The sequence below is a fragment of the Artibeus jamaicensis genome, unplaced genomic scaffold, assembly GCF_021234435.1.
Source record: "Artibeus jamaicensis isolate MK-2021 breed Jamaican fruit bat unplaced genomic scaffold, CSHL_Jam_final contig_2620, whole genome shotgun sequence".
Taxonomy (NCBI): domain Eukaryota; kingdom Metazoa; phylum Chordata; class Mammalia; order Chiroptera; family Phyllostomidae; genus Artibeus; species Artibeus jamaicensis.
In genome coordinates, this window is record NW_026521570.1 from 9912 (window position 1) to 22011 (window position 12100).

The 12100-nt window shown below is 38.9% G+C and overlaps 1 protein-coding gene across 1 annotated transcript; it reads left to right on the forward strand.

Annotated features, from left to right (window-relative positions):
* Positions 1 to 1717: 1717 nt before the first annotated feature.
* On the forward strand, positions 1718 to 11777 carry LOC128626974 (tripartite motif-containing protein 5-like). The gene is made up of 7 exons (XM_053662622.1): positions 1718 to 2193; positions 2767 to 2862; positions 3504 to 3734; positions 8256 to 8278; positions 9475 to 9575; positions 9859 to 9885; positions 10124 to 11777. Exons 1-7 carry the CDS (start codon positions 1771 to 1773, stop codon positions 10639 to 10641), a joined length of 1419 nt encoding a protein of 472 aa, XP_053518597.1. The 5' UTR covers positions 1718 to 1770; the 3' UTR covers positions 10642 to 11777.
* Positions 11778 to 12100: the final 323 nt, after the last annotated feature.

Genomic DNA, 12100 nt, shown 5'->3' on the forward strand with positions numbered 1-12100 from the left:
TAAGTATGGCCCTCCTTTCTCTGAGGGCAAAATCTGGGTAATTTCTTCTGCTCTTGGAAAAGACCCCTAATGTCACAGTACTGGGGAAGTGCCATATATCATAGTCACTGCAGGCTTCTATGATTGTCAAAGGCCGAGCAGTTTTCTGCATACCTGCTACAATGCCATTTCCAAACTCATACAAAGTGGTACAACTTTCATGAACAGGTCATTTCTTTCTCTAATATAGTTTTTCCTCACTTATATACCATATTTCCTTCCTCTTCTCCAGCTTTCAGTTCAACCCTTTTATTTTCACGTTGGAGTTGCTGGACAACTGACTACTTGTCCCCATTGTTTGATTTTCCAACAACATGCATACCTCTCTAGTAGTGTTTCTCACATTAGCTTGTTGTCTGATTATTAATTTACTGTTACTTTTCAGGTGAATGTCCGAGTCATAGTGTTTGACTCATCATTAGTTTGTGGGTATTCATTCAGAATTAGTTGAATGACCTTTCCTGATATTTGAGACTTTTTTCCCAGGATAGATATTCACTTCATTTATGTTCTTACTTCTCCAAGTATGTGACTTGGTGATTCTATGAGTATATTTATGCCATTTCCCTCCCCACCATTCATATACATAGACACTTTGGGGCTCCTATCAATGTCCTTGGCATATTTTCCAGGCAACCATTAGATTTTACCATTCATCAACACAAGACTTGCCAGATCCTTCTGTTACCTGTTATGTCTTTGATTAACTCAGTATGGTAGGATCTGACAGACCCCTGAAGGGGACCCTGAATTCATTAGGTTCAGCGCAACTGTGCATGTTGAAGATAAAAAATCTTTGTAAGTCACTCACTGTCTCTCTGAATACATTTGAAAAGGATTTATTCCTGCCATGTAGACAAACATTGTCACATATTCTGTCAGACAATAAGAGAAATCATTTACCCCTGGCTGGCGAAGCTGAGTGGATTGAGCGCAGGCCTGTGAACCAGAGTATCGCGGTTCGATTCCCAGTCAGGGCACATGTCTGGGTTGCAGGCCAGTTCCCGGCAGGGGATGCATGAGAGGCAACCACACATTGATGTTTCTCTCCCACTCTTTCTCCTTCCCTTCCCCTCTCTCCAAAAATAAATAAAGAAAATATTTTAAAAAAAGATTTTCTTTAAAAAAAAAGAGAGAAATCATTTAAAACATTAAGCAAATGTTGCCAATGGTTACCCTGTAAATAAGCAGTTGGAGGAGGTGTTTCTGATAAATGTACCTGTAAGGAGAGATTAACAGAAGGAAGAGAGTGAGTCCTACTTATATCAGGGTCTGCATTGCATGCTGAGAGAGGAACAGGTATACAAGTTCAGATGCATAATGGGTTTGGTGCTTTCATCTTCCAGAATGTGTTTTTCACACAGGAAAGAAGAAGCAGGAGACATGTTGGGTCACACAAGATCTTGCTAGAAAGGCCACAGGTCATCCTTTTGTTCTGTATAAGTAAAGGACAATAACAACTATTGCAGAGATAAAAATAAAATTTGCCACATCAGATAAACTAAGAGTATTTAAAGTTGTTTTGAATTGTACTTTTTACAAGGTCACCAAGCTCCTTTCCTTGTCCCTCTACTTTTTTTTTTTTGTCCTTCAACATGTGTCCTGGCCCTGTCTGTGATATCTACACAGTTAGCATCATTTAATTTTAAATTTCTTCCTCTGTCCCCTTCAATGTCTCCAATCTGGCAGAAATCTCTGAGCCAGATTAGCCTCAGATCAGGACATATTCCAATGGATCCAGGAATCCTGTTGAAATTAAAGGAGGAGGTGACCTGCCCCATCTGCCTGGAGCTCCTGACAGAACCCCTGAGCCTGTGCTGTGGGCACACATTCTGCCAAGCCTGCATCACTGCAAACTACAAGAAGTCCATGGTCAGCAAAGTAAGGCAGAGCAGCTGCCCTGTGTGCCGAATCACCTACCAGTCTGGGAACCTGCGGCCTAATCGGCATGTGGCCAACGTAGTGGAGACGCTCAGGGAGGTCAAGTTGAGCCCAGAGGAGGAGCAAAAGACAGATCTCTGTGAGCGCCATGGAGAGAAACTCCTGCTCTTCTGTAAGGAGGATGGGAAGTTCATTTGCTGGCTTTGTGAGAGGTCACAAGAGCACCGTGGTCATCATACATTCCTCATGGAAGAAGTTGCCCAGGAGTACAAGGTAACAGGATGGAGGAAGACAAGGAAAAAAATAGTACTTGATGGGAAATGTCTACTTAACATTGACTCTATTTACTTAACTACCCTAGTCCTGAGACTTGTGATCACTTTTATCCCTATGCTTACCTTCCAAGGCCTGAAGAACATTTCTGTGCACTCCACACAAATGCAAAACAATGAGCAAACTCAAAAGAGAAGTTGATATTTTTATAACTTGTTCTAATTGGTGGAGGTTTGACATGTAAGCATAGCTGTCAATGTTCCTTTGTACAGGATGGGTAACTGGGCTCTTGGGTGGATTGATACCTAAGTTCTTTCCATACTACAGGATCTGGTTTTTCTAGGACAAAGAGAATCACTCTTCTCTTGACATGGGAATGGGGACTTCTACCATGTGAGTCTTAGACAAAACATTCACCACATCAGGTTTCCAAGTCACAGATTGTAATTGGTGTTTCTCAGTTCACATAAACTGCCGTCTCTTTAGAGATCAGCCTGATTTTTCTCCCTTTTTCCTCTATTCTGAAACTGAGAAATCCCATAGCTAGCCTCTGGTGTGATTTCTCCCCCACAGGAAAAGCTTCAGGCATCTCTGGACAGGCTGAGGGCTGAACAGCAGGAAGCTGAGAAGTTGGAAACTGACATCAAAAAAGAGGGAACTTCCTGGAAGGTAGGAGGAGACTCTTTTTGAGGGAGCTAGACAAAAATCTGGGCAGGTCCTTGAGTCTTAGTCCCAAGGACCTTCCTTCCTCATATTCCCTGACAGTCAGTATATATAGTCACTGATCAGGCATTCTTCATCCTCTTTGTGGTGTGGGTGGAACTGAATTAGACCCTCTCACAAATTAACAGATATTTGTAGGTTAGTGTTTCTCAGAGTGAGTACCTTCTGATGATGGCTAGTGAATTCTGTGTTCATTGCTGTCATTATGTTAAGCCTTGAACTCTTCTAGGAGAGGACAATTTCCAGCAGTTCATGGCTCTGTCCCCCAGTTCTTTTCGTTAGGTGGAGAGTGGGGTTGAAGGTCAGGAATAATGCAGGGAAGCATGACTGTCCTGGGCAGCTGTGTGAAAGCTGAGCCACACCCAGGTGTCCTGTTTTGCTTTAAGGTTGGTTTCAGTAATGCACACTTGAGGCAATTACTTAGGAATGTGTTGAAAAGAAAATAGGAAAAATTACCCTTCCCCAATATTGCTCTCCTGCTTCCATTTCTGTTCCTTATTAGAACTTCCAAATCAAATACTTATTTTTCTGGCTCCCAGGCTCTGTTCGATAGCTTGAGTCCCTCTTTTTCTTTCTCATTCCTGAAGCATCTAATACAAAATGAGAGACAAATTGTCCAGGATTGCTTTAAAAACCTGAGAGGCATCCTGGATTCTGAGGAGCAGAAGGAGCTGCAAAAGCTGGCGAAGGAGGAGGGAGATATTCTCCATGACCTGGAACAATCTGAGAGTGAGCTGGTCCAGCAGAGCCTGGTGTTGAGGGATCTCATGTCAGAGCTGGAACATCGGTTGCAGGGGTCAATGGTGAAGATGCTGCAGGTAAGACTTGGGAAGAAGCCCCAGCATCTGAACTTGAGGAAAATGAAGATTTAAGTTTCCTGTACTGCTATGTGGCTGTGCAGTTTGTGACAGTGACACTGAGGTTACCATGGTCTTGCAATAACCTTTTTCTGCATCTATTTCAGAGGGTATAGGAATAATTGAATGCATGAATAACAAGGAAAATCTTATTTTTATTAATGTATCAATTGTAGTAAAAATTTGACTGTGGAGAGAAGATTCATTGTTTCCAATTATGTACTATAGATCCCTATATCTGTGTTGAAGCCAAGGACAGTTTTCAGAAACTTCCTCATGTCCCAAGAGTTTGGGTTTTATTTTCTCCCCATAGAATGAGTTGAGATTTTTCTCAACTGTAATTTTTGAATAAGCAATTGTGAAAGATTTATATTATTTATTCCTTAATAATTTAATAAATTCACCAGTGAAACTATCTTACTCTGGGCCTTTACTTTTTAGAATGTTTTCAAATATATGCACACACATATATTTATGTATATATATCATTTTATCGATATATATATAAATTTATATATTTATATTAACATATTTAAATGTAGTAAAATGTATGTATTTTCCTGTACTGTTTTATTAAGTTTTTTAACATTTGAGTCAGATTTTGATAATGTACATCTTTGTAGGAATTTGTCCATTGTAAGTTGTCATTTATAAGCATGAAGTTAGTCATTATAATCCCTAGAATATTTTTTATTTTTACAGTAACCACAGTAATGTTTTCTCTTTTATTTCTTATAAGATGATGTGTTTTGTTGTTTTTTTTTTCTTTTGGTCAGTTTGATTTTTGATTAATTTTACTGAAGTTTTTCAAGAATAAACTTTATTGTTTTATTTACTTACCCATTTAAAATTTTCTATATGGATTTCTACTCTTAATTATATTTTTTCTTTATGTTTGCATATTTTCACATGTGTACTAGATGTGTGTATTCATATGTGTGTATTGTGTTCAATTTGCTGTTATTTTCCTAGTTTCTTAAGGTGAGAATTTAGACCACTGATTTGACAGTCTTTCCTGTATCATTTTTAATGATATAGATACATTGTTTTTCTATATTCTATATTGATTATTTACTTGTTATTTTGATTCCATGTAACTTATTTTCAAATTTCTTTAGTGTTTTTTTTCTGTTGTTGTTGTTCAGTTCTTAGTATCTTTGAATCTATTGTTTAATTAGAAACTGGGTGATTTTCTACTTATTTCTTGTTATGAATATTTTAAATTTAATTTCTTTCTAACCAAAAAGCATAAATTTCATTATGCCAATTTTTTAATGTATTGACGCTTGCTTTGTAACCTAAACAGTTTTACATAAATTTCAAAAGAATGCGTATTGTGCATTCATTGTGTGAAAGGGTCTATAGATGCCATTATAATTTTTCTTCTTCTTAAGTCCCTTTAACATTTCTTGTAAAACTTTTTCTTATGTGGAAAGCTCTTTGAGTCTCCTTCAATTCTAAATGACAGCTTTGCTGGCTAGAGCTATCTAGGTTGTAGGTCCTTGCTTTTCATCACTTGGCTAATGCCAATCCCTTCCAGCGTGCAAAGTTTCTGTTGAGAAATCAGCTCATAGACTTATAAGAAACTTATAGGTAAGTGACTACTTTTCCCTTATGCTTTTAAAGTTATTTCTCTGCATTCTTAATTCCTTACTTGGTCTTCGTTATGCTTTTTACCCGCTCCATTATGTCTCCTATCTCTTTGTTGAAGTTCTCATTGAGATCATCTATTCTTGCCCTAAGTTCAGTGAGCCTCCTTATAATCAGTGTTTAGAATTCTGTATCTGGTGGATTGCTTGAATTTATTTTGTTTATTTTGGACTGTGTTGAAGAAAAGATAATCAGAAAAATCAGCCTCCTCTAAAATTGCTCTCCTGCTTCTATTTCTTTTCCCTGTGAGAAATTCCAAATAAAATACTTCATTTTTTCTGATGTTTTATCCTGATCTTTCATTCGGGACATGTTTCTTTGTCCTCTCATTTTGGCTGCCTCCCTATGTTTATTACTATGTATTAGGTATATCTGTCATGTCTTCCAGTCTTGGCCAAGTGGCCTCATATAGTAGTATCCTTTGCTGTTTTTGTGTTCACATTCGCACGGAGCTCCAGGGGTCTCTCAGATAATCACCAGGATGGGGCATGAGTGATGTTACTCTGGTTGATAGAGACTCAGATTTGTCCCTGGCCTGTGCTACTGGCTGTGTATGGACAGGGCTCCACAAAAGAACAATGGTGCTTCCCAGCACTCTAGTTCTTGGGAGAGTTGCCCCACAAGTCCTTCACCTGAAGCCAGACAATTCAGCTTCTCCCCATATATCTCTGGCACATTGCAAGCTTCTGTCTCTTTTGTGGAACTTAGGACAGGTGTTGTGAGGAAGTGACTCTGTGCTAGAGTCATTTAAAAAGATGCCTGGTATTTCAGTAGCCCTCCATATCACCTGGAGTGAGTCCATGCTGGATTTCACAGCCAGATGTTGTAGAGACTCCTCTTCCCAGCACTGGCACTCCTGGCTGAGGAGCTGGATATGGTGCTGCGACTTCTCATTTCTCAGGTGGTCCCTCTGCACCCAAGATATTCCCACTATTTCTTGATGTCTACAGAAGGGTGTGGTACCAGCTAGTTTTGTCTCAGCCCCTCCTACCAGACATGAGGTGACTTCTCTACATCTTTAGTTACAGGAGTTCTGTTCAGCTCATCTTCATGTGGTCCTCAAGGATGATTATTCTGTAATTTAGTTATAAATTTCATATAATTGTGGGAGGAGATAATCACAGCATTTACATACTCCAGCATTTTGACCAGAATTCTATGAATTTACTTTTGCTATATTTGTGTCTTTGAATCAAAAATATGCCTCATATCACTAGCAGTAATGAAATTGCTTTTTATCTAGTCCAAATATCTCTGCCTTTTCTTTGGTGGATGAAGACCATGACCTTTAACGCAATTCCCATGCAGCTATATTTAATTTATATTGTCATTTGCTTCTATAAGTTGCCTGTAATTTTCATTGTTCTCTGTTCCATTAGTAAGCTTCTTTTGAGTTAAACAGATATTTTTAGTATAAAATATTGTGTTACTAGTTTCTATTTCTGTGGTAGTTGCTTTTTGAACATAATATGCAATCTATTTTATCATGATCTAAATTAATACTAAATGAATTCCAGTAAAATATGGATACTTGCCTCCAACATTGCTTTGTATATTACAACAACAACACGGTGATTCTTTAATGTGGGCACTTGATCCAATGCAGGCCAGTACCATGCAGGCCTCAGCATTATTTGATATAACTGGGAAGACCAGTTCTCTTTTCATATGGCATTTATATGAGGAGATTTATATTTTCTTCATGAACTGAGGAGAAAGTCAATACAGAAAACAAATAGAATTTGGAGAATGACATAGACAAAATATTGTCCCCCATATTCTTTTTCTCTACTTCATCCACTTTTAATTGTTTTTCATCATACTGCAACAAAGCCCTAATAGAGAGAGCAAAGTGTGTGTGTGTGTGTGTGTGTGTGTGTGTGTGTGTGTGCGTGTAAACCCAGCAGTTTGCCTGGTTTATTGTGTCATGGAAGAAGTTAGTCTGAGATAGAGAACACCAAATAAATGGGTACATATGTATTCAAAGAAATAAAAGTGTCATGATAAAAAAGTTCAGATGAAAATAATTGTTAACAATGTGGAATAAACTGGCTCTGTAGACAATGAGGTAAATGTTACATTATTGGGACAGTGACCAAGAGGATAGTAGTAACATGAACAAAGAGGTGTAATGAAGGGAAGAGACAATATGTTTGGTGAGGAGTAAGGTAAATATGAAGAATCTTAAGATACCGGTTCATATAGTTTCTTCACTAGGTAATATGTTAACTTACATTTAAGAGATAAAACTGAGTAAAAATAAAATTTGAAAATCAATTGCACATGTTAAATTTTGGGAGTTAATAAGGCCAATTATAGGTAGTGTATAACATGAGGAAAGACTTGAGAAGATCCTGCATTAGCACATTTGTTTGCTTGTACCCTGAGCAGAAGCCATGTAAACTTCTTGAGGAATACTACAACTAGTCTTCTTAATTTCTCCCAATTATGGCCTAATGCTTGACAAGTAATAGTATATCACCTTATATTCATGTTGAATAATGAACAAGCCATGACTTATTCAAATCATCTCATGAAAGCCTTATGAATATTGGTAAAGTATCATTGCCCTCATTATAGCTCATGTCCAGGTAGTAAAAGCCTTATGCTGTGGTTCCACAAAGTGAAAGTTTATTCTACCTTTTCGGAAACCTGAGAACTTCACATAAGTTTTTTTTTGAATGATTGTCCTGGGTCTTTTCTTTACTTTTTACTCTCATATTATGACCATGTCTATACCCACCATATCAGGTAGTGGTGCAGATGTGATGAAGCTTTGTAAGTGAGAACACCTATTACTTCCTTGACTCATGTTTTCTCTTTTCTGCCTAGGATGTGAATGGCATCATGGAAAGGTATGTGTAGGAGACCAGAGATGGCCCTTTGGTGCTGTGAAAACAGGTTTAAAGCCATTACAGTTATCTGGTGGTTAATTAGAATAAAATATTGCTCAGGGCAGGAAAATTCTGGTTTAGTTTTATCTTAAATGTTTGTTCACATGCTATGGTTTGAGTGTTCTCTACCTATTGCAAATGGTCCACTTTCTATAGCGGCAAATTTAGGTTGGGATGGGGGATTTGCAGAGTTTGGATCAGCAGCTGTTAGGGATGAGATGTTGCAGTGTCAAAGCCATGTGAATTCATACATTTTATTCACCCAACATTCAAGTATGTAACTCAGGTTCCTATATTTCATAGTGACTTTATCTATTGTGGGTAAGTTGTGTCTTCTCTACCTGCCAAGCACTCAGAATTGGAGAGGACTCTTTTAAAATTTAATTCCTCCCTTGGGAATAGAAGAAATAGGTCCCTTCCATACAGTTCTCTGTATTTTTCAAAACCAGACTTCAGTCACAAAAAATATTTTGGCACTGGTGCAATTAATTGATCTCTCTTGACCATGCACTTCTGAACCAGAATGAAAGCCACATGTATGTGGCTACAACAAGCTCATTTAAACACAGTAAATGCTGAGTTTAACACAGTAAATGTTGTTCATTATGGATAACGTTTCCTTTCCAAGTGTTACTTTTTTCCCAGAGAACCTAAATCTCAGAGTTTATTCTGAGAGCCTCCCTACAGGGAGCAGACTTTAAAGTCCAGATGCCCTCTAGACAGTAATCACTCACTGGATAGTGGTATCTCTCAAATTACTAGGAACCAGGTTCTGCCACCTCTCTGTTATGTATTACCTCTCTACATCCATTCAGTGAGTATTCCTCACATTATTTTGTTTGAAGGAATCAAAGTTTCCTTTTAAAAAAATTACTTCATGTAATTTTATATGATTCCCAGAAGGAAGAGAGGTGGAAGTTACTTTTCATTTTGAAAGGACCTCTGCTAGGTCAAGGCCTTTCTAAGAACATAGAGTGTGTACTTTAATGTTAGTCATGAGCATATTTCTTTGGCTTTAAGGTCAGAAGTCTGCTCTCTCCTTACTCAGGGGTCCATTGAAGGAGGCTCAAGTGCTTAGTGGGGTGAGTAGACAGGAATAAGTAGTTTTGGAGAGCGAAAAAGTCAGAGGTGTGAGAATATTATTTTGTCATACTTAGGAGTAAGGTCTTCACTCTGAAGAAGCCAAAAACTGTCTCCAAGAAACAAAGGAGAGTGTTCCAAGTTCCTGACCTGAATGGGATGCTACAAGTGTTTGATGGTGAGGAATGCTGAGCAAATGGGTGGCTGTGGGGGTCTGGTGATGGTGGGAGTTAAAGAGGGAGGAGGGTTCAGTTTCTAGGTGTGGATAGAGGAGATAAAGGAGGAGGGATATCATGTGCTGATGATGTAGCCATAGTTAACGGGGAGTGACCAGCTGCCTTGTTCTCCTCTCATTCTTCTGTTTACTTACTATCTTATATATTTCCCTGATTGGAGAGTAAATATATTGTAGTGCCAACTCCTTTGCTTATAGTTAATATTATGGATTTTTATTATTTCAGAACTGACTGATGTGCGCCACTATTGGGGTAAGGAGAAATCACAGTATCATAAAGCCCCTGTTCTCATCTCCTTTCAGAACTCTTTGTTTTCTATTATGTCTGTTGTTTTCAGATCTACCATTCTTTTCCAATGCCACATACATAGTATATTTCAGTAGGGTTAGACCTATTACCAAGAATAGAACTAAGTTCTTCCCAGTTTCCACTCATGTTATTCTCAAGAGGTATATCATATCCCTCACACAACCCTGTAATCTTTCTGCAGTTGACATTACCCTGTACCCTCCCGAGGACAAACAAAATGTTGCCATTTCTTCAGATCGGAGACAAGTGAGATATGAGCACCGTCTTCACGGAAATAAGAAGGCTTCTGCTGTACTGGGTTCACTGGCTATCACATCAGGGAAACATTACTGGGAGGTAGACGTGTCAGAGAAACGGTCCTGGTACATGGGGGTATGTGGTTTTAAAAAAGACTCTGATACTTCTAGTGATCGACATAAAGAGTCCCTCTGGGTTATAGGATTAGAGGATCACTATTATGCTTTGGGGGAATTTTCCTCCTCTGATTCCTTCAACGTAGAGCTCATTCTGACTGTTCCTCCCCATCGTGTTGGCATTTTCCTGGACTATGATGCTCACACAGTCTCATTTTATAACATCACAAACCATGGGTTTCTCATCTATAAATTCTCTTCATGTTCCTTTTCTCAGAAAGTGTATCCATATTTCTGCCCCATGACATGTACTGGCCCCATGACACTGTGTTCTCCAAGCTCTTAAATCTCACACCCTCACTTCTTTGTCGCGCGTCAGGCCTTGGGTGATCCTAATGCACTGACTTCGTGTACACTATTCTCACCAACTTTTTATGGCTGTCTCCCTTTTTTTTCCATTTCAATATCCTTCATTCAAAAACATGGTTTACAATTTGTCTTGCGTTATGCATATTTTTCCCACTGTCCTGTTTGCATAGTAAAGAATCTTAATTCACTATTTTCTATAATCCCACATAAAATGACATGCATCATAAAAAAGTCCTATATGGAGAAACATCAATGTCAAATTGTTACAGTTTCATTTTCTGTGCCACTGAGAGGGACAGGTTTTCAACAACTTCTTTTACATATTCTTTGAAGTCTTGTATAGGAATCATTCACTACAAATGAGTCTTCAGGGATGCGTCAATTCAGTCATGATGTTCTTTCTTCATCAAGGACTGAAGAAGACAGTATCATAAATAATAGGTACTAAGTGGAAGGTTTGTGTTCAGGCATCTGACTTCAAGCCCATTCTCTCAAAATACATACAGTGTAACTTTCAATAAGGTAATTGAATGCTGGCTTTGTTTACTAAAAATTGTCTTGGTACTAAAAGGACACCATAGTTAGAATCATAATGAGAATTAAAACTTCATTAAGTATAAACTTGTGCCTCAAGCTAATAAACATTTCCTCTACTAATTACTGAGAAATATAAGCTGTGTCAGTGTCTCATGAAACAGGTTTGTGCCTTCAAGGGCACTAGAGTGGTTTTCTCTGAAGTTTCCTTTTCAGATGCCAGATTCCTAGTTTTGCTGTCAGGACTACATGAGCCATGCCTGTGGTAAATGTGTGTGTGTGTGTGTGTGTGTGTGTGTGTGTGTGTGTGTGTGAAAGAGACAAAGAGAGAGAGAGAATTTTATTATATTTCTGGTTTGCTACATATTGATCTTGATTAACAAATCTACCTTAGAGAGAGAGAGGAAGATGGTGGCAAGGTAGGAGGGAGCAGATTTCACTTCCCCCTACAAACAGGAGAAAAATCTAGCTGATCTACAGAGGAACAGAGCAAGCAGCCAACAGTACCCCAGCATATATGAAAATAGGAGACCAAAAATTATAGTGGACATTGAAAAACCAGATGGTAAGGAGAGTGCTTCAGGACAATAAGGGCCCAGGGATCAGCTCAGTAACCAGGGAGGTTAGGGCCCCAGGCCCTGCACCTGTGTCTACCACAGGGCTCATGAGAGAGAGAGCTGGGTCAACTGCTTCTTCCCCGACCAAACAAGCTTTGAGCAACACACGGAGAGACCTGGTTGCTTGAAGTCACAGAGGGGGGAATAAGGACAAAGAAGCAAACACACAGGGACTGTGAGCACCCATGCATAGGCCTGGGAAGAGTGTGTACCTGAACCCGTGCAACCAGACGCAGCCTGGCTGAGTGTGACACCACAACTAGGGGAGAGTGTGCTCTGAGGAAG